Consider the following 22,668-nt stretch of genomic DNA (forward strand, 5'->3'; position numbering starts at 1 on the left):
TAGCCAGTGTTTAACCCAATCTTGACAAGCCGGTAGATGGAAATGGCCTTCATACTACCTGGTTGTTTTTATTTGCTCATCTTTAATGATAACAGCACTGTTAAGTACTTAGGAAATCCCAAATTATGGATTTCTCTTAGCTTGTCCTCTCTTTTCTAGAGTTTTTTTGGAGAATGTTGTTTCTTATTCCAGTTTTTTTTTTAATGTTTTTATTTATTTTTGAGAGAGAGACGGAGCATGCACAGGGGAGGGGCAGAGAGAGAGCCAGACACAGAATCCAAAGCGGGTTCCCCGCTCTGAGCTGTCAGCACAGAGCCTGACGCGGGGCTCGAACTCACGGACTGTGAGCTCATGACCTGAGCTGAAGTCAGACGCTTAACTGACTGAGCCACCCAGGCACCTCTCTAATTTCAGTTTTTGTAGTGATTTTAGGTAATTCTTCAAGGTGCAGTCAATAGGTACTCTTGCAAGATGCTTTGATGATATCAATCTGCAAAAGATTATGTTTTGTAGATTGTAGATAAAAGGGATCAGACGTTTAAAAATTCCACAACATTAGAAATCATTTTATTACAAAGGATAGATTTTCAAGGGTTTTTAAAAGAAAACTCCTTAGTACAAAATATTTTCTAATTCGTTTTTTTTTATATTCTATTGTACCGATAGATCATTGTGTCTACTTTTTAAATTTCTTCCCCACCACTGTATATTTTACAGCTAACATCTTTCTAAATCCTCCCCCATAACATCTGCCATGTATTGCTTTTGGCCTTGACCACCGACTTTGATCTTCGTAATACCTGGTGTCAGTCTGACAGAGGTAGAGTCTTTGAGACTGAATTTGGGGAAAGGGCTGGGAAAAGAAATGGCATGTGTATCAAAGGCCCATCCTCCTTGAACACAGGCTGTAAGTACTTTCCAAACCTTCAGTCACCTCTTCCATTTATAAACATGCTCCCCACTGGAGATTCTTTTGCATTCAAAACCTGATCTACTTCTAACAGGAACGACTGTAAAGTAGAAGAATTGAGGGTTGCCAGCCTTTAAAATGATAGGTGCCTAGCTTTTCTTTTCAGGGAGGAGAGTGATATGATTGATGCAGGAATATATACCAGGGAGGCAGGGACCATGGGAAGGCGGGTGTTCGAATCTCCATCAGGAGTTCAGTCCCTGCCTCCAACATGCCTTGTGATTCTAAATCGGTCCTAGTTTAACCTCTGGAGGGTTGTGTGGGAGAGATGTGGAAGCAGAGACAAATACAGGCTCCAGATTGGCTGGTGTGGTATGGGCCTCGCAGGCTGAAATGCCTTGGATACAAGTCCCAGCCACACCACTTTCTACCTATATGACCCTGGGCAAGTTTCTTCACCTGCTTAGTACTGTTTCCTCATCTGCAGAGTAGAAATGGTAAAACTGGGGGCACCTGGCTGGCTCAGTCGGTCGCACTACCGGCTTTGGCTCGGGTCATGAGTTGAAGCCCCGTGTCGGGCTCTGTGCTGACGGCTCAGAGCCTGGAGCCTGCTTTGGATTCTGTGTCTCCTTTTCTCTCTGCCCCTCCCCTGCTTGCGTTCTGTCTTTCTCTGTCTCTCAAAAATAAATAAATAAATGTTTAAAAACAAAAAAAAAAGGTGAAACTGCTGTGCAGGGTTGTCCCAAGACTTTACTGAGAGACCAAAATGTATGCGAATATATGTAAATATGAGGTGCCTTGTATATACCCGCCTTAGGGAAGGTGAGCGGTAAATGGTTGCTATATCATTAACAGCAAGAAGAAGAAAGGTGCACGCCTCACATTCCTGTTTACAGAAGGCTTCCTGTGGCCCATGACTTCCTCCTGTCTGTGTCCTGGCACATGGGAGGGTACTTGGGCCATGTTTCCTGACTGAACTGACTCCTAGCAGGCTTGTGAAATAATTTATGGTTTGTTTTTTGTACGCATTAGCCTGGAACAGGGCCGGGTTACTGTGATTTCAGCAGGGATCCAGAGAGGAAGGGTGTTAGCGGTCAAGGAGCTCGCAGTTTCGTCGGGAAGACCGTCACCACACAAATGGGGAGGAAATCATCATCCTGTTACGTTTGCGAGGGTGCGGCTGCTGGAGTTACGGGATGCCGCAGCGTGAAGGTGGGAGAGGAGAGCCTAACTTGACGGGGAGGGAGCCCAGTTCAGTATTAACATCACGGTCACCCGACTCCCCAGTCTGGTCCTTGGCTATCATTTGTGAAGTGATGGAGAACCATTAAACTGCTGTTTCCGTGCAGAGTTGGTGTTGCCGAAAGACTGAAATGTGGCCATGAGTCCTCCTTCGACTCACACGCACTTCAAGGCCATCCTTGGTGGGAGCCGTATCTGTTTTGAGTATATCTTTAATGTTATTATTATTTTTTTTTTCAACGTTTATTTATTTTTGGGACAGAGAGAGACAGAGCATGAACGGGGGAGGGGCAGAGAGAGAGGGAGACACAGAATCGGAAACAGGCTCCAGGCTCTGAGCCATCAGCCCAGAGCCTGACGCGGGGCTCGAACTCACGGACCGCGAGATCGTGACCTGAGCCAAAGCCGGACACTTAACTGACTGAGCCACCCAGATGCCCCTGTTTTTAGTATCTCTTGAAATTATCCAGTTGGTCTCCTCTGTGGCATTCCCCTCATTGTTCTTTCCCATGAGCTACCCTCCGCCTGGTTGCTGAATCCAAGAGAGACTTTTCTGCCTTTGCCCATAATCCTCATCATGTCTGTCCTTCCTTTGCAAACTTCAGTGACCTCTCATTATCTGTGATATAATTTTCTAACTCCTTGGTGCGTCATTCAAGGCCTTGTAAGATCCAGCCCCAGGGTGCCTTCCAGCCTTTCCTGCCAGGCCTCCGTGCTCCCCATACCCACCCCAAACAGTCCACTCTCAGTATTTCACCCCATGCCTTTTGTCCTGTGGTTCCCAGCACCTGAAACACTGCTGTCCACACTACTCCCTGTAGACCCCATTCCCACCAACGAATGTGAAGTCACATGTCACCTCCTCTTACTTCCCTCCCGACCACCCAAACTGTGTCTACCTCTGTGGCATGTTTTCACACCCTGCCTTGAGCACAGTTGTTTGTTTTTTGTTTTGTTTTTTAATTTTATTTAAATTCAAGTTAGTTCACATACAGTATAATAATGGTTTCAGGAGTAGAATTTAGTGATTCATCGCATACATACAACACCCAGTGCTCATCCCAACTGGTGCCCTCCTTCATGCCCATCACCCATTTAACCCATCTCCCCACTGACCTCCCCTCCAGCACCCCTCAGTTTGTTCTATTTAAGAGAACAAACTCTTATGGTTTGCCTCCCTCTCTGTTTTTGCCTTATTTTTCCTTCCTTTCCCCTGTGTTTATCTGTTTTGTTTCTTAAATTCAGTATGAGTGAAATCATATGGTGTTTGTCTTTCTCTGACTGACTTATTTCGTTCAGCACAGTTGTTTGGAAGCATGCTGTTCTTTTGGTCAAACCGTGAGACCCTGCAGAGTGGGGACCCGAATTGTGTCATCCGCGGATGGTGAGCACGCGCGTGGTGATAATCGGGGCGCACAGCGAGTGCTGGATTGTCTGGGCCCCACCATTGCAGGCAGCGCTCCATTTTGTGCTTAAACCGCTGGGGACATCAGACCTCAACTGCCTGAGGAACTGACTGTCCCTTGTTCTCTACAGATCCTTACTTCTGTGTTAGTTTAACAGACCTCTGTTGAGTACCTACTTGTGTGCACTAGACTTGTGTAGCAGTGCTAGATATAAGGAAAAGTCAGATAAAAACAGAGAGGGAGCCAAGCCATAAGAGACTCTGAAAGACAGGGAACAAACTGAGGGCTGCTGGAGGGGAGGAGGGTGGGGGGAGGGGCTGAATGGGGGATGGGCACGGGAGGGGGCACTTGTTGGGATGAGCGCTCGGTGTTGCAGGTCAGAGATGAATCACTAAATTCTTCTCCTGAAACCAGTACCACACTGTATGTGAACTAACTTGAATTTAAATAAGTAAATTAAAAAAAAAAAAAAAAAGAATTGTGTTTCCCTGGCCTTGTGTTGACTTTTATTTTTTTCAGCTGTACTCCCTTTACCTCATTTTGGATAGTGCTGTGTTGTCATTTAATATTAAAGATGGCTCATAAGTTGGCGTTCCCAGGTTTTATATGTTTAAGGCTGTTAAGTTTGTGTTTCTGTCCAGAGTTCTCCCATGAAATGCATCCTTAGAAACCCAGCAGCTTTCTCAAAATGATCGCCAACACAACGCATCCTCCCCTCAAATTCAACATTGTTGAAAGCTAACCCTGGGATTTGCCTCCCCTGATCACCCTGCTGCCCCAAGGCCTGCCACCCCCGTCCTGCTGTGCAAACGAGCAACCTGGGAGTCATTCGTAAACTTTCTCTCCTTTTCATACTCCACATCAAATCTGTCACCAGATAATGTAGGCTTTACCTTAAATACCTAATACGTCCAACCACTTCTCTCAACCCCTACTGCCCCAGTTCAGTCTACCGTCCTTCCTTACTTAGGCTGTAGCTAGGTGGGCCAAGAACATTGGATGGCTGGGAGGGGGGTAAGGTACTGTGTGGCAGTGACAGGGGCAAGAGAGTTATGGGCCACAGGCAAAGGCAGAGGACCTAGATGGAGAGGATAATAGCGATGTCGTAGCAGAGAGAGAATATTCTTGCTGCGGAAAGGGCCCCTTACAGAATGCACACAGTGGCCCACAGACCCAGGCCATCTAGAGGCTGCCTTTAGGGAGTGTGGTGTTAAGGACCTGGAGACAGACTGAAAGGAGAGGTGGGCCTGGGCCCCTGAGATTGTTATTCAGGATTTGTTTTTATTTTTTTTCCTCCTACGTCCCTGCTGGGATTCCCATGTGCACAGAGCTTCCATTGCGGTGCCACATTTTTGCAAGGAGACGAGTTTGTATTGTGGTCCTGGTATGAACTTCTCTGTTGTGCAGACAGGCAGCATTCCCCCACAACCCTTGGCAGCTTTGTAGGGAGGTGGTACCTGAGTACTGGTGGGCAGAGTCTAGATGTTTCTTGGTAACAGTAACTAATGACCATGTAGATCTTAGAGGCTGTGGAGGACTACTGGATGTCCCGGTGGGAAGAGTCCCACAGTGTGTACTTGTTCTTGTGGCCCCATCTGCTTGCTCCCGTGTGTTTGGAAAGGAAGTCGTGGCATCGTGCCCCCGCACGGCCTAGGTGCTGGTCTGCAAGACTGCCTTATCTTTCCCAAGAGAGAATCCGTTTGCTCTATAGGGTAACATGTTAGTGAGGAAAGGCCATGATTCTGTCTCACGCCGTGCTTCAGAAGACGGGATCAACAGCCAAGAATCAGAAGGGTTCAGACCTCCAGGGTGATGCTGCACATTTGTTTTCTGGAAGGAAATTCTACCTTTCTGGTAAAGTCAGTTGGGAAAGCGGGAGGTGTGGGGGTGGGGTGAAGAGAAGGAAGCTCCACGCTACGATTACCTTGGTTCCCCTTGAGTACAGAGAAGTTGAAAGGCAGGTGTCTGCTTTTCAGTCGAGCCCCTTTGAGCCAGAGAAAGCAGGCGGCTCAAATTCTGCCCACAGTTATGGGTCTGTTCATATTTTCTCTTTCTTCCCGGTTGTGTTTTGGTAGTGTGTAAGTGTCTAGGAATTTGTCCATTTCTTCCAGGATGTTCAGTTTGTTGGCATATAATTTTTCATAGTATTCTCTGATAATTGCTTGTACTTCTGACGGCTTGGTTGTGATAAATCCATTTTCATTCATGATGTTATCTATTTGGGTCCTCTCTTTTCTTTTTGAGAAGTCTGGTTAGGGGTTTATCAGTTTTGTTTATTTTTTCAAAAAACCAGCTCTTAGTTTCATTGATCTGTTTTTTTTTTTTTTTTGGATTCTATATTGTTTGTTTCTGCTCTGATCTTTATGATTTCTTCTGCTGGGTTTCTTTGTTGTTCTGCTTCTAGTTCCTTTAGGTGTGCTGTTAGACTCTGTATTTGGGATTTTTCTTGTTTCTTGAGATAGGCCTGGATTGCAGTGTATTTTCCTCTTAGCACTGCCTTTGCTGCATCCCCAAGGGTTTGGACTGTTGTGTGTTCATCTTCATTTGTTTCCGTATATTTTTAAATTTCTTCTTTAATTGCCTGGTTGACCCATTCATTCTTTAACCTCCGTGCCTTTGGAGGTTTTCCAAACTTTCTCCTGTGGTTGATTTCAAATGGTGCTGGGAGAACTGGACAGCAGCATGCAGAAGAATGAAACTAGACCACTGTCTTACACCATACACAAAAATAAACTCAAAATAGATGAAAGATCTAAATGGGAGACAGGAAACCATCAAAACCCTAGAGGAGAAAACAGGCAACAACCTCTTTAACCTAAGCCGCAGAAATTTCTTGCTCCACGCATCTCCAAAGGCAAGAGATTTAAAAGCAGAAATGAACCATTGAGACCTCATCAAGATAAAAAGCTTCTGCACTGCAAAGTAAATGATCAACAAACTAAAAGGGAACCGACAGAATGGGAGAAGATATTTGCAAATGACATATCGGATAAAGGGTTAGTATCCAAAATCTATAAAGAACTTATCAAACTCAACACCCAAAAAACAAATAATCCAGTGAAGAAATGGGCAGAAAACATGAATAGACACTTCTCTAAAGAAGACATCCAGATGGCCAACAGGCACATGAAAAGATGCTCAACGTCGCTCCTCATCAGGGAAATACAAATCAAAACCACACTGAGATACCACCTCACACCAGTCAGAGTGGCTAAAATGAACAAATCAGGAGACTACAGATGCTGGGGAGGATGTGGAGAAACGGGAACCCTCTTGCACTGTTGGTGGGAATGCAAACTGGTGCAGCCGCTCTGGAAAACAGTGTGGAGGTTCCTCCAAAAATTAACAATAGATCTACCCTATGATCCAGCAATAGCACTGCTAAGAATTTACCCAAGGGATATAGGAGTGCTGATGCATAGGGGCACTTGTACCCCAATGTTCATAGCAGGACTTTCAACAATAGCCAAATTATGGAAGGAGCTTAAATGTCCATCAACTAATGGATGGATAAAGAAGATGTGGTTTATATATACAATGGACTACTACTTGGCAATGAGCAAGAATGAAATCATGCCATTTGCAACAACATGGATGGAACTGGAGGGTATTATGCTAAGTGAAATAAGTCAGAGAAAGACAAATATCATATTTTTTTTTACTCATATGTGGATCTTGAGAAACTGAACAGAAGTCCATGGGGGTAGGGAAGGGGAAAAAAAATTACAAACAGATAGGAAGGGGGGCAAACCATAAGAGATTCTCAAATACAGAGAGCAAACTAAGGGTTGATGCGGGTAGGGGGCAGGGGAGAGGGGAAAATGGGTGATGCGCATTGAGGAGGGCGCTTGTTGGGATGAGCACTGGGTGTTGTATGTAAGCAATGAACCATGGGAATCTACCCTAAAAACCAAGAGCACACTTTACACACTGTATGCTAGCCAATTTAACAATAAATTATATTTAAAATAAATAAATACATACATATATAAAATGAAAAAAAAAATTCTACCCATAGGCCTGAAGTCTGGAAGGACCTGGGCCTCCATGAACAGAGTCTGGGAGTCCAGGCTAATAACCTGAGACAGGCAGTCTATACAGCCTTCTCTGAAGGCCCTGGCAGAGGTCATTACTTACAAGTAGTTGTATTTCCTCTGAGTGAAATTAAAAACAAGAAATGTGTGAATGAATTGTGCACATACTGCAGCAAACACAATAAATAGTCAGTTCCTTTTTTCAACATAAAATTATTCACCTCTGTAATGGAGATCGGACCGTTCTGCAAAACTCCTGAGAACAGACACACCTTAGAGCCCCTCACTTCTCATTGCCTTTTTCCATTGCAGTTTAAGCCCGTCCCTCCTAAGCAGTGTAGACCTATGTCTGATACATTGCACTGGGTCATTGGACAGCTCTTCTAGATGTTATTCAAGCATGTGCACGCAGGGAAGGAAAGCATACCAGAATTATACGATGATGGCATGCATCGTATACTGTGTATGATCATGCTCACGAGAAATGAGCACTCGTGATTTGGATTCCGGCTTTGTCACTCATTGTCTTTGGGGCTTTCGACAAATTACTTAACTTCTCTGAACTTAAGTTTTCTCACCTGAAAAAAGTGCATAAAGGCACCTCATCTCAGCATGGTTGGAAAGATAAAGTCCCATCCACAGTACATGAATGTATACATCATTCTGTCAACGACGGCCTTGGTCTTGCTTTATCTGTGGGCCATCTGGGTCTGTCTCTGCAGCCTGAGCTGGTGGCAGTGGCACTGAGAGTACTCTTTGTCATGTTATAACACAGCGTAACTTCTCAGGGTGCCATGGGGGATTGCTTCCTCAGCCCCCTTCCTCTCCTACACTGAGTGGATCTGTCTCCTCTGGCCAAACTGACTAATTTCCAAGAACCCCTTTCCCTTCTCTTGCTCAAGGCACAGAAGTCTGGCTCAGGAGGGGACACCCAAGCCGCAGAGGACCTGCTTCTGCTGAGCAAACCTCTGACAGACCTCATCAGCCTGCTCATTCCGCTGGTAAGAGCTCACCTGTTCATGTGTCTTTCAGAGCACTCCTGAGGTGGTAGTAATTTTATTTCAATTTCACGATGCCGTGATTTTTTTATGCTACTTTAATTCTTTTCAAAGCTAGAACCAAAAGAAATTTCAGAAGATTATTTGGCCTAGAAACACTAAATTTCTACTTTATTTTAAAACTAGATGGCTTATTCATTTCAATAGGTATTTAAGGCAGAATTTCTCAAATCCGTCTTGATGAGCGTGAGGTCAAAAATTCGAGAAATGAATTCCAAGAAGGAAGAAGAAATCGCTATTATCAGTATTTCTCAAAAAGATATTTTAGAGTGGTACTCAGCATGCAGGACTCTGCAGGAGTACAGTAGGATGCACACAGGGGCCCCTGGGTAGCTCGGTCAGTTAAGTGTCTGATTGTTGATTTCGGCTCAGGTCATGCATGATCTCACGGTTCGTGAGTTCAAGCCTCGTGCCGGGCTCTGTGCTGAATGTGGAGCCTGCTTGGGAGTCTCTGTCTCTTTCTGCCCCTCCCTGCTTTTGCTCTCTCTCAAAATAAACACACTTAAAATAGGAGCATGCACGCTGACCTAGATAATACTTCCCTAAATTTTCACAGATGTGGGAGATAAGTGAGGTTCAACGCAAACAAGTAAGACTACACAAGACCACTGAATATATGAAAAGAGCCCAGCAGGAACTTGGAGTTTGGACCAACTAAACAGTTTTGACCAAACTTAAAGAGGACCCAGTGTCTGGACACATGACTTCTACAAAGCATTCAGTCAGAGGGTGGGTTGGTGACATTCCGTGAAGACTCCTGAAAGCCTCTTCAGATTTGGGGAGCCAAGGACTGGGGGCCCCTGTAGCCCCAGGGAACTTAACCTCTTGTGGCCTCCACTCTCCACCGAGTAAAGATGGAGACAGACCTTCATTTCTCTCAGAACTGCTAGGATTTGTCCTTTTCTGCTCAGTGGCTTTCAAAGGAAGGCAAGTGTAGTTTGGATGAATAATTCTGTAGACTTAATTGTGTTCAACAAATGTACATTTGTTTCAATGGAGTAAAAAAAGTGGGGAAATCAGTCAGTTCTGGGTTATTTCAAATAATGGCATATGTGGAGTAAAGCAGTCACAAAAAAGAGGTGTCGGTGGGCTCATAATGAAGTGTGGGAATAGCCCCAAACCCCAGGGAACATCCTCAAACCCAACGGTGGAAGGATCTTTAGTGTAGAAGATCTTTTGTGTGAAGCTACATGGAAAATAGAACACTCACTGCTCAGCTCAGAGTATGGGGACTGAACTCTGACAGCCAGCTCTCTCTTCGGCCAAGGGCAGGAAACAGATGAGGCTCCCCAAAACAGAGGAAAGACTAACACAAACCAGACTCTCTTTTATATAAGAGATTCAAAACAGCATGAAATTAAAAAAATATATATGTGTGTTTATACACATACGTATAAATTGATGCAATATATGATATATTACATAATTATATTTATAGAGAATAAAGATTAAACAAGACAGATGAAGAAGATCTATCTTAAGAAAGAAATGCAGAATCCATTATAGGCAAAACTTCTAGAACACTCTTTTTCACATGTATCTTATAGACCAAGTTTTGGTATTTGCTACATCCTCAGATTTGCTTTCTTTTAACAGGTGAATGTATTCCAGTTAGATATATTGTTAAACTTGTCTTTGATCTTAACTTTACTGTCTTATTTTATATTTTCTTTCTAAATTTGTTTAAACGTTAACATAAGGCTTAATGTATAAAAAAGTCTTTAACAGAACAAAAAGATGCTACAAAGATCTGGAATAAAATCCACAGGAGTATATACCAACTATGAACTTTTTGGTGTCATATATTAGAGCATAGGACTGTGTAAAGAAAGGAACAAAAATACACCAGAGGAAATCCAAAAAACACTGTAGGATCAAGAGATTTAACTTCTCTTTCTCATCGCCTGACAGACCAAGTGGATAAATATAATGATGTAGAGTAGGAGTTGATAAGCCATGGCCTGCAGGCTAACTCTGGCCCACCGCCTTTTTTCGTAAATAAAGTTTTATTGAACAGAGCCACATAGACCTTTTGTTTACATATTGTCTGTGGCTGCTTTTGCACCTTCGTAAGTGTTGAGGAGTTACAGTAGAGACCTTATAGCTCACAAGCCTATGTTATTTACTATCTGGCTCTTCACAGAAGAAGTTTGTTTATGCCTGTATAATGAGTATAAACATTTTAATAAAATGGAGCTAAGAGAAATATATCCGTCTCTGTACCTTGAAAACAGAAACTGTACCTTCTGTTCAGTTTGCCAGACACATCTTGAAAAGTTGGTCTTGCGTTATGTTAAAAGCATATCAATAAATTCCAGTGAGGAGGAATTGTATAGACCACATTCTTCAACCATAATGCAATTAAACTGGAAGGAAAAATAAGAATAAAAGATGCACTGTTAGCAAATACTATCTGTGAGCGTAGTTAAAGAATAAACCATTGTGGGGCACCTGGGTGGCTCAGTCAGTTAAGCGTCCGACTTTGGCTCAGGTCATGATCTCACGGTCCTTGAGTTTGAGCCCTGCGTCAGGCTCTGTGCTGACAGCTCAGAGCCTGGAGCCTGTTTCAGATTCTGTGTCTCCCTCTCTTTCTGACCCTCCCCCATTCATACTCTGTCTCTCTCTGTCTCAAAAATAAATAAACATTAAAAAAAAAAAAAGAATAAACCATTGTGATTGTATCAGTCTGGGTCCAATCAGAAGGCAGAAACCATACAGTGATTTAAATAGGAGAGTTTTATCTTTTTTTTTTTTTTTAATAATATACTTCTTTTTTTTTTTCTTCTTTTAATCTTTTCAGTTTCTTTATTCTTTGCTTCTTCTTTTCCCATTTTGAATTTAAACTTTAGGTAGTTAGCGTATAGTGCAATATTGGTTTTAGAGTAGAATTCAGTGATTCATCACTTAAATACAACACCCATGCTCATCATAACAAGTGCTCTCCTTAGTACCCATCACCCATCTAGCCCATCTCCCATTCACCTCTTTCTCAACCCTCAGTTTGTTCTCTGTCATTAAGACTCTCTTGTGGCTTGTTTCCTATATGTTTATCTGTTTTGTTTCTTAAATTCCATGAGTGAAATAGTATGGTATTTGTCTTTCTGTGGTTGACTTCTTTCACTTAGCATAATACAGTCCAGCTCCATCCATGTCATTGCCAATGGCAAGATTTCATTCTTTTTGATGGCTGAGCATTATTCCATTGTGTATATGTACTACATCTTTTTTTTCTTTTTCTTTTTTAATTTTCTTTTTTATATTTTAAAATTTACATCCAAATTAGTTAGCATATAGTGCAACAATGATTTCGGGAATAGATTCTTTAGTGCCCCTTACCCATTTAGACCATCCCCCCTCCAGTAACCGTCTGTTTGTTCTCCATATTTATGAGTCTCTTCTGTTTTGTGCCCCTTCCTGTTTTTATATTATTTTTGCTTCCCTTCCCTTATGTTCATCTGTTTTGTCTCTTAAAGAGCTCATATGAGTGAAGTCACAGGATTTGTGTCTTTCTCTGACTAATTTCACTGAGCATAATACCCTCCAGTTCCATCCATGTAGTTGCAAATGGCAAGATTTCATTCTTTTTGATTGCCGAGTAATACTCCGTTGTATATATATACCACATCTTCTTTATCCATTCATCCATCGATGGATATTTGGGCCCTTTCCATACTTTGGCTTTTGTGATAGTGCTGCTATAAACATGGGGGTGCATGTGCCCCTTTGAAACAGCACACCTGGATCCCGTGGATAAATGCCTAGTAGTGCAATTGCTGGGTTGTAGGGTAGTTCTATTTTTAGTTTTTTGAAGAACCTCCGTACTGTTTTCCAGAGTGGTGACACCAGCTTGCATTGCCACCAACAATGCAAAAGAGATCCTCTTTCTCCGCATCCTCGCCAACATCTGTTGTTGCCTGTGTTGTTAATGTGAGCCATTCTGACAGGTGTAAGGTGGTATCTCATGGTGGTTTTGATTTGTATTTCCCGGGTGGTGAGTGATGTTGAGCATTTTTTCATGTGTCGGTTAGCCATATGGATGTCTTCTTTGGAGAAGTGTCTTTTCATGTCTTTTGCCCATTTCTTCACTGGATTATTTGTTTTTTGGGTGTTGACTTCGATAAGTTCTTTATAGATTTTGGATACTAACCCTTTATCTGCTATGTCATTTGCAAATATCTTCTCCCATTCTGTCGGTTGCCTTTTAGTTTTGCTGATTGTTTCCTTCACTGTGCAGAAGGTTTTTATTTTGATGAGGTCCCAGTAGTTCATTTTTGCTTTGGTTTCCCTTGCCTTCCTTCACTGTGCAGAAGGTTTTTATTTTGATGAGGTCCCAGTAGTTCATTTTTGCTTTGGTTTCCCTTGCCTCTGGAGACGTGTTGAGTAAGAAGTTGCTGCGGCCAAGATCAAAGAGGTTTTTGCCTGCTTTCTCCTCGAGGATTTTGATGGCTTCCTGTCTTACATTGAGGTCTTTCATCCATTTTGAGTTTATTTTTGTGTATGGTGTAAGAAAGTGGTCCAGGTTCATTCTTCTGCATGTCACTGTCCAGTTTTCCCAGCACCACTTGCTGAAGAGACTGTCTTTATTCCATTGGATATTCTTTCGTGCTTTGTCAAAGATGAGTTGGCCATATGTTTGTGGGTCCATTTCCGGGTTCTCTGTTCCATTGATGTGAGTGTCTCTTCTTGTGCCAGTACCGTCCTGTCTTGATGATTACAGCTTTGTAGTACAGCTTAAAGTCTGGGATTGTGATGCCTCCTGCTTTGGTTTTCTTTTTCGAGATTGCTTTGGCTATTCGGGGTCTTTTGTGGTTCCATACAAATTGTAGGATTATTTGTTCTAGCTCTGTGAAGAATGCTGGTGTTATTTTGATAGGGATTGCATTGAATATGGAGATTGCTTTGGGTAGTAGCGACATTTTGGCAATATTTGTTCTTGGTATCCAGGAGCATGGAATCTTTTTCCATTTTTTTGTGTCTTCTTCAGTTTGTTTCATAAGCTTTCTATAGTTTTCAGCGTATAGATTTTTCACCTCTTTGGTTAGATTTATTCCTAGGTATTTTATGGTTTTTTGTGCAACTGTAAATGGGACCGATTCCTTGATTTCTCTCTCTGTTGCTTCATTGTTGGTGTATAGGAATGTACCAGACTTCTGTGCGTTGATTTTATATCCTGCAACTTTGCTGAATTCATGCATCAATTCTAGCAGTTTTTTGGTGGAATCGTTTGGGTTTTCCATACAGAGTATCATGTCATCTGCAAAGAGTGAAAGTTTGACCTCCTCCTGGCCGATTTGGATGCCTTTTATTTCTTTGTGTTGTCTGATTGCTGAGGTGAAGACTTCCAATACTATGTTGAGTAACAGTGGCGAGAGTGGACATCCCTGTCTTGTTCCTGACCTTAGGGGCAAAGCTCTCAGTGTTTCCCCATTGGGGATGAGATTAGCGTTAGGTCGTTCATAGATGGCTTTTATGATCTCGAGGTATGCTCCTTCTATCCCTACTTTCTTGAGGGTTTTTATCAAGAAAGGATGTTGTATTTTGTCAAATGCTTTCTCTGCATCTATGGAGAGGATCATGTGGTTCTTGTCCTTTCTTTTATTGATGTGATGAATCACATTGACAGTTTTGCAGATATTGAACCAGCCCTGCATGCCAGGTTTAAATCCCACTTGGTCGTGGTGAATACTTTTTTTAATGTATTGTTGGATCCGGTTGGCTAATATCTTGTTGAGGATTTTTGCATCCATGTTCAGGGAACATGGTCTCTAGGGTTTCAGGGAATCCATGGTTTCAGGGAAATCGGTCTCTAGTTCTCCTTTTTAGTGGGGTCTCTGTCTGGTTTTGGAATCAAGGTAGTGCTGGCTTCATAGAAAGAGTTTGGAAGTTTTCCTTCCATTTCTCTTTTTTGGAACAGCTTCAAGAGAATAGGTGTTAATTCTTCCTTAAATGTTTGGTAGAATTGCCCTGGAAAGCCATCTGGCCCTGGACTCTTGTTTTTTGGGAGATTTTTGATTACTAATTTGATTTCCTTACTGGTTATGGGTCTTTTCCAATTTTCTCTTTCTTCCTGTTTCAGTTTTGGTAGTGTATATGTTTCTAGGAATTTGTCCATTTCTTCCAGATTGCCCATTTTATTGGCATTAAACAGGAGAATTTTAATATGAAACATTAGTAGCTATGAGAAAAGAGTAACCATAAGATTCAAAAAGAACTCTATAAGGTATCCTAAAACTGAGTGAGAGTAGTCAAGGAAGGACAGCCTTGACCAGGGACACCCCTACACTGAGGCTGTGGGTCAGACCTTATTGGGAAACGCTTGCAGCCCATAAAACAGTGGACAAGTCTGCTGGGTTGCCCAGACCAGAGAAGGTTCACCATTCCTGGGAAAACAAGAAGCAACCCTTGAGGATGCAGATGAATCCTAGCCAGGGGGCAGGCATCAGAGGGATGGGGTGCCACTGTTGGGAGGCCTGAGGTACCCAGAATTTGTGTAGAGAGGACCACAGGAAACAAAGCTATGCGAGTGGCAGGCAAGCAGGGGGAGTCGGGTGGCCAGTGTCCGTGGGAAGCCTGGGACACACAGGCTCCCTTGGGGAGGGCGACCCAACCATCATCACAGGTCAGACTACAGCTGAGGGTTGCTGAGGGACCACCCATTCTGGACTATGGTTAGATTGGATCTCCACCAGATGCCTCACATTGACGCTTCCGACTGACAGACACAGCAGGAGAGCGTCCTTTTCCTGGGATGTGTCATCTCAGAGATTTTTCCCCGGCTCTTTGAGACTCCAAACTCTTACTCCTAGCAACTTGATCACCCTTATGTTCTAGTATATGGCCGGACGTCTGCCTAATGTGTGTGAGCTGTGTGGTGTGTATACCCATTGATCACCAGAGTCATTGCTTTTAAAAATGGCCTGTGACAAGAACATTGCAATATATCTTCTCTGGAAAAGATTAACACACATTTATAGCTGTGTATAAAGTGAAGAAAAATAGTACTAAGGCAATTGAGGACCTAAACTAGAGCACATACAGACCAAAGATAAATTTTACAGTGGTTGTTAAAAAATGTAATAGGTTACAGAATGAGGTGCTGGAATTGCTTTCCCATGGGGAGAAATAAACAGGCTCTCAGTTTTCATCTGACGTGGATAATTTTGGAGGTATTTCGCCTAAAGGCAGGTGGATGAACTTGTTGGCTTTTGACGTTCTTTCCAGATAATGGTCCTATTAAAGTGAACATATCCTTAAGAGAAGAGAAAACCTGTCATCCCCTAATTTATGCCCCATATTTTTACTATACACTGTAGGAGAGTCATAGTGGAAGGTAGATAGCAGACAGGGATTTTTAGTCTGTTTTGACTGTTAAACTGCTTTAAGAATCTGAGGATTCTAGACCCTCTTCCCTGAAAAATGCATAGATTCACTTATGTGCAAAGTTGTGCACACAATTCACAATTTCAGTGGGATCTTTGAACCCTCAGTTGGAGCCATAGTATAAGATCTGGCTAAAAAAAGGTATAACCAATTGACCATGACTCCTGAAGAAATGACAGCACGAGGTAATTGTTTGACTGTAATATTTTATTTAAGAAGAGAAAACGAAAAGCTAGGCTATACATCCTACATGAGTTTTATAACTAACTAGATAACTAATTGCTGTAAGAAATTATGTTACAGCCTCCTTCTTCCTCAATTAGGTATTTTCAAAACTACAAGAGATAATTGCTTTCAATTTTTTTACCTTAGCATACATTCGAGATGCCAGTATGTAGCCTGGTTTATACGTTTCGCAATAACCATGCATTCCTTGGCCATTGAGAAGATGGCCCTCTGCAGTGTGGTCAGAGTGGAGGTCCGTACCGAGCATGAGAACATAAGCTTCCTGTCCTGCACTGTCTCCCAAGCAGTTGCCGATTCTCCCAGGAACAACATTTTAGCCTTATAGCCACGAGATACTTACCAATTTGTGTTTCTGACGTCACTGTGCAATTTAAAAAATTGTGCCCCACAAAGCATAGGAGAGAAAAAGCAATTTCTTTTTTTCATTTTCTAATTTCTTTCCCTTAAGAAGTAACCAAATAGGTTTTTCTCTTTAAATAGTAATGGGCTTGTCTGTTGTTCCTTTTGCATGCTGCCTGCCTCACCAGTGGCCTGAAATACAGGTGATGGTTTTATGGTGATGGAGGCTGGGGGTCCTGAGTCATCCATTTGCGAGTCAAAGCCAAGAGATCGGGCCTCGTGCTAGCTCTCTAGTAAGCAGCTGCTCTAAGGAGTTACTGACTCCTTTAATAGGGCTACCTCTCTTTCCAGTTCGCCACTGCCCATCTCTTCACTGGGCATCTCCATTGGATGCACCATAAACACCTCAGCTTCAGCAGGGTTAAAACAAATCCATAATCGCCTCCTTGAAACTGTTTCTCTGGTGTCCTGTGTCAGTGAATGACATTCATTTCCCCCCAGTGGCCCAAGCCAAGAACACAGGCATCATCTTGGCCTCTTTTCCTTTGCCATCCTGCCCCATTCCATCAAGCCACCAAAACTCAGACTGCCATCCCTCTTCATTCCCATGGGCAGTGTCGTAAAGGCCACCACCATCTTGTGCGTGCAGGGCCACGGTGGCCTTCTCCCTGGGATTTTTGCCTGCTCTCGCCCTGCCCACCGTCTTCTTCAATGGAGGCGGTGTGCTTTCTCTTCAGAGAAAGACTCCTGTAAACTCGTCTTCTCACTCATTGACTTAAAACCTTTCAATGATCCCCCACTCTTCGTGGATAAATTCCGACTCCTTAACAGGTTCACAAAACCATGTATGATCTGGCACTTAGTTTCTAGCATCATCTCTTGATTCTCTTTGCCCTGCCCTGTGTTCTGTACCCCAACTCTTTTCATTTCTTTAAATGTTCCTCCATTTCCCTTGTCTCTGCCCAGAACATGCTCTTCTTCCTCCTACTTGGCCGACTCTCCCTCAGCTTTCAGCTCTTGGGCTTAGATGTCTCTTCTTTCCAGCTTGGCTCTTGGGTCTGGTGCACAGGAGGGATTTGGTAAACATTTGTGTAGGAGAGCAAGCTAATTGCTGACAAATGCAGTATATTTTCTACCTCTCCTCAGTATAACCAAGAATAGACCACGTTTGGTAGGACATAGATTCAAGTACAAATTTATCCAGAAAGTTAATCTGCACCCTTGTTCTCCTGCCCTCGCTAAGCCAGCCCTTCCTAGGACTGGTAATGATGATGCCTTGCGAGCTTGTTTGCTTTAAAATTGCGTCATCTGGATTTCTCCCTAGAGGTTGACCTCTTTCTTGGCAGGAGTTGCCCTGACCTTCAGCGGGAAGCCTATATTCCTGAAATAACCCATATCCTACCTTAGATTGACAGGAAAGGATACAAAAGGGCAGGTAGCATTGCCCAAGGACGTCTGTTTCTGGAAAATTGCTATACTTATAGTAACTGCAAAATATAAAAACCCAGCCCTGGAATCACCACAGCAGCAGTGAGCATAAAATCCTCTGAGCCATCAAAATAGAAGCTTCAGTATCATTACTTTCTCTGAAAGGAGACTCCCCCCCGCCGACCCCCAACGCAGGATTCTGACATTCAGCGTTTGCACTTGGGGAGCTGTAGGAAAGAAACATCCCCAAGCTGCAGGTGTGTTTTCTGCCATGACTTCCTATACCTTTTCTTGAAGAGGTTGCAGTATAGTGGTAGGCTTTTTTAATGGCATTTTGTTGTTGGCCAGAGCCGCCGGCGTGAAGTTGAGTAGGCAAGCATTCAGTTATGCGGTGGGGGTGCCAGAAAGCAACCCCTCTAAAGATCGTTCTCTCCCGTTGATTACCCAAACTCCTGTATTCTTATTGCCCTCTTTTCAAGCCTTCTTTCAAATAGTGATGCTTTAACATGAAAGCATGTCACGTGTTTCACAAAAGAAGATCGGGGCAGCAGGGCAGACCAATGGAAGAAAAAGAGGAAGTTTGAGGGACAGAAACAGAACTGAATGTGGAACTGTGAAACATGGGTCATGCCAAAATCAAAGTCTAGTTAATAAAGGTTTTTGGGGTGTACTTTATTCTTTGTTCCCAGCACGCTTGTCTTGACTTAATAATTAATGGTTGAGTGTTTTATGTGCCTCCGTGAGAAAAGTGAGTGTTACTAATTGGACTCTTATAACTGGCTCCAAACGTTATTAGAACTAGCCAGAAACACATCAGAATTGTTTGGTTTTGTATTTGCACATCTCACTTATGTAACAAATGACCAGAAGGCAATAACAGCCTGCAGTTTTTGAAGTTCCACACTTGTCCATTTTTGAAGCAGTGTCTGTAAAGAGGTGATGTTTAGGAAGAGGCCACTTAAATTACCTAGAAATATCCCAGAAGAAAAGTGGGCAAAAGATTGGAGTGGACAATTCACAACAACAAAAGTGCAAATATCCAATGTTAATTTCACTGAATGCATTTAAGCACACTATGAATAACAGAAAATTAAATTTTTTAAATTTATTGATTTATTTTGAGAGAAAGAAAGAGTGTGAATGGGAGAGGGGCAGAGAGAAAGAGAGAGAGAATGCTGAGCAGTCTCCACAGTGTCAGCACGGAGCCTGTTGTGGGATTCAAACCCACCAACCGTGAGATCATGACCTGAGCCAAAGTCAGATGCATAACTGACTGAGCCACCCAGGCGCCCCAGAAAATTAATTTTTAAAAATGCAATACGGGCTTCAAAGTTAGAAGCTTACTTTGGGGACAAAAAGAGGTAAATAAAAATATACATAGGTCCATATCAAAAGCCTTAAAATTATTTATATTCCCTAATATAGTCATTCCACTTCTAGAAAATTTATGCACAGAAAATAGAGAAATATTGAATGACCTGTGTAAACAGGTATTTTCACAGCTTTATCTTTGGTATCAAACACTTTGGTAATAACCTCTGTGTTGCTCAGTTAGAAATTAAATAATTTCCATTCTTAGGGTAGAATGCTGTTATGCTATTAAATATATTTCCCAAGCATATTTAACAGCATGGGGAAATATTTGTAACATAAGGCTAAGGAAAATATCAGAATATATATTAATTGTAGGATGCTAACGTAAAATGTAATAAAGTTTAAAGTATGTATCATAAAAAATTCACATGTATTCACAAATGTATATATATTTTAAATTAGCATCATTTTATAATTACTGTATGTCATGATGCTCACATAGGCAACCCTTACTTTTTTTTTTTAATGTTTATTTATTTTTGAGAGAGTGGGAGAGACCAAGTATAAGCGGGGAGGGGGCCGAGAGAAAGGGAGACACACAATCTGAAGCAGGCTTCAGGCTCTGAGCTGTCAGCACAGGGCCCGATGTGGGACTCAAACCCACGAACCGTGAGATCACGACCTGAGCCAAAGTCGGACGCCCAAGCGACTCAACCACCCAGGCGCCCCGGCAATCCTTTACTTTCACGGGGCTTTAATATGTACAAATTTCAGCGAGATAACAACAGTCCTCCGCAAGATCGTTGGGTTTTCAGTCACTTTGTTGGATTCACTCTGAGTAATTGCGTGAAGTACAGACTTTGCTGCTAGCTCTTCAGTGAAAAAATCCGCATGTACATAATTGATGTGCATCATCATCAGTGACCAGTCGTGCACTTACGTGAAAATCTGCCAGCGATTGGTCACTTACATGTATTATTTAGTTCACACGCAGCAAAGCATGTAGTTACGTTGCCTCCTTGTCTTCCAATGATAAACCTATGAAGCATTGTACAAAAGCAGATAATTGAGAGAATTGTGCAACAAAGACAGAAGGGCAGCAAAGAAGCTAAAAGCGATTAATGATGCAAGGGAAATTTGAAACTAATGTAAACGGAGTTGCAGGAGGAACAGCAGACGTCAGGAATGTTGACAATGGTTAAGAGGTTCTAGATAGGCGGCCAGAGGAACTTAGTGGAAGTGAAGTCATCTACATAAATGAGGAAAGTGATTTTGAAGAAAAGAAGGGAGTCTCAGAGGGAGCAAGGCAGGCAAAAAGAAAAAAAAAAGGCAAAAACAAAAACAAGAAAACCTTCACATTACGAGAATCCTGGGAGATATTTTCCAACAGTGAAAGCATAAAGGATAAAATGTTGGGAGGTGAGCCAGAGTTAGAAAGGAGCATGACAGTTGCCCAAGGCATAGAAAAAATGCTCTCTCTGTATGGTGAGTTACGTGACCGAAAAGCAGCAAGCACCATTCAAACTACTCTTGAGAAGTATTTTTTCAGAACGACAAAAACGAAAACAAACCCTTAATTCTCACTGTTTGTAATGTTTTGGATTACAGCAGTAAGTATCAGGTTTACTGTTTATGTATTCTTCTGCACGTTTATAAGACACACACACACTTAATCTTGGTATTGAAAGTTTTTAATGTTTTGATAAACTTTAAGGGTCATGGCACAGTTGTAACTTCCCCACTCGTTAAGCTCGTTTTGCATGGTTAAGATTTGCCTGGTCATTTTTGCGGTCCCCTCCTACCATGCCGAGTAGGTAGTCAGGACAGACGTACTCTGCAGTGGTTAACTCTGGGTGGTAGGAGGACATGTGATTTCTATTTTTTTAGTACCGTCTGTAGCTTTCAGCTTTTGCAAATTGAACATGTGTTACTTTCATAATCATAAAAGGTTTTAAGTGCTCCTTTCTACCTTATAGAACCCCATCTTACTCAGCAGAAAACAATTTATACTATCGAATTTCTATCTTCTCTGCCCTTTCCCAGCTTCCTACTACCCTCTCGTGAATGAGAGACCTCCCTTTGCCGTCAGCCAACAGCTGGTCTTTGTTGTGGTGGTTGTTACAACGCGAAGTCGCCTTCCGCTTCGTCCTCCACAGTGTCCTCAGGACAAGTTTTCTTTCAGTGAAGTGTGGAGCAGCAGTTTCAGCCAGAGACTTGCAGCTTCCTGACAATAGATTCTTGAGTCACAGAGATCCAGAGTATACTCCTCCGAAAATATACGGGATCTCCAGTATATCTTCATAAGCATTATGCATAAGATCAAGGAACGGCCGCAGACTAGCCAATTCATCACACAACAAAAGATAGCAAAGCCTCTAATAGGCTTACAGGCGCCCTCGGGCCCGTGGAGGGAACAACTAACTACGTGAGTTGGGCCAAGGATGAAGGGCTGGTTGAATTTTTTTCCAGTTTGTTTTTTCTTGTGGTAAAATAAACCTAAAATTTACCACGTGAACCATTTTTGGTATACAGTTCACTGTTACTAAATATATTCATAATGTTGTACAGTCATCTCTACTGTCCATCTCGACATCTCTTGTTATCTTGTGAAACTGATAGTCTATACCCATTAAGCAAGAACCTCCCATTCCTTTTTACCCCAGCCCCTGGCAGCCACCATTCTACTTCCTGTTTCTATGATTTGACTACTCTAAGTACTTCGCATAACGGAGTCATACAGTATTTGTCATTTTGTGACTGGCGTCTTTCAGCATAATGTCCTCAGGGTTCATCCATGTGTTAGGATTCCCTTGCTTTTTGAGGCTAAATAATATTCCATTGTGTGCGTGTCCTGCATTTTGCTTATCCATTCATCTGCTGATGGATGCTTAGGTTCCTTCCCACTCCTAGCTGTTGTGGATTACCCTGCTGTGAACTCGGATGTACAAATGTCCTTTCAGACTCTGCTTTCAGTTCTTTGGAATATATACCCGGAAACAGAATTGCCAGATCCTGTGATAATGCTGTTTTTAATTTTTTGAAGAGCCACTATCTGTTTTCCATGGAAGCCATTCCATTTTACATTCCCATCAATAGTATGCAAGAGTACACAGTTCTCTATATCCAAACAAACCAGCTTGTCGTTTTCTGTCTTGTTGATAGTAGGCATCCTAATGGATGGGAGGTGATATCTCATTATAGTTTTGACTTGCATTTCCCTAATTATTAGTATTGTTGAGCTTCTTTTCGTGTGCGTATTGTCACTTGAATATCTTCTTGTAGAAATTTCTATTCAAGGGTTTTGCCATTTT

General features: G+C 42.4%; 1 protein-coding gene across 13 annotated transcripts in view; it reads left to right on the forward strand.

The window, feature by feature from the left end:
• Positions 1 to 22,668, forward strand: part of ULK4 (unc-51 like kinase 4) — a 571,462-nt gene that overhangs the window by 394,211 nt on the left and 154,583 nt on the right. For 11 of the 13 annotated variants that reach the window (XM_053221605.1, XM_053221617.1, XM_053221608.1 and 8 more), the window contains one exon: positions 8,495 to 8,593. The exons of 1 other annotated variant lie outside the window; for it this stretch is intronic. In XM_053221605.1, the coding sequence (XP_053077580.1) occupies positions 8,495 to 8,593 (99 nt within the window). Of the gene's footprint in view, positions 1 to 8,494; positions 8,594 to 21,400; positions 22,058 to 22,668 lie in introns of those variants that run through there. One more of the 13 variants, XM_053221618.1, reaches the window with a different exon arrangement.

This window comes from Acinonyx jubatus, chromosome C2, assembly GCF_027475565.1.
Source record: "Acinonyx jubatus isolate Ajub_Pintada_27869175 chromosome C2, VMU_Ajub_asm_v1.0, whole genome shotgun sequence".
Classification (NCBI taxonomy): domain Eukaryota; kingdom Metazoa; phylum Chordata; class Mammalia; order Carnivora; family Felidae; genus Acinonyx; species Acinonyx jubatus.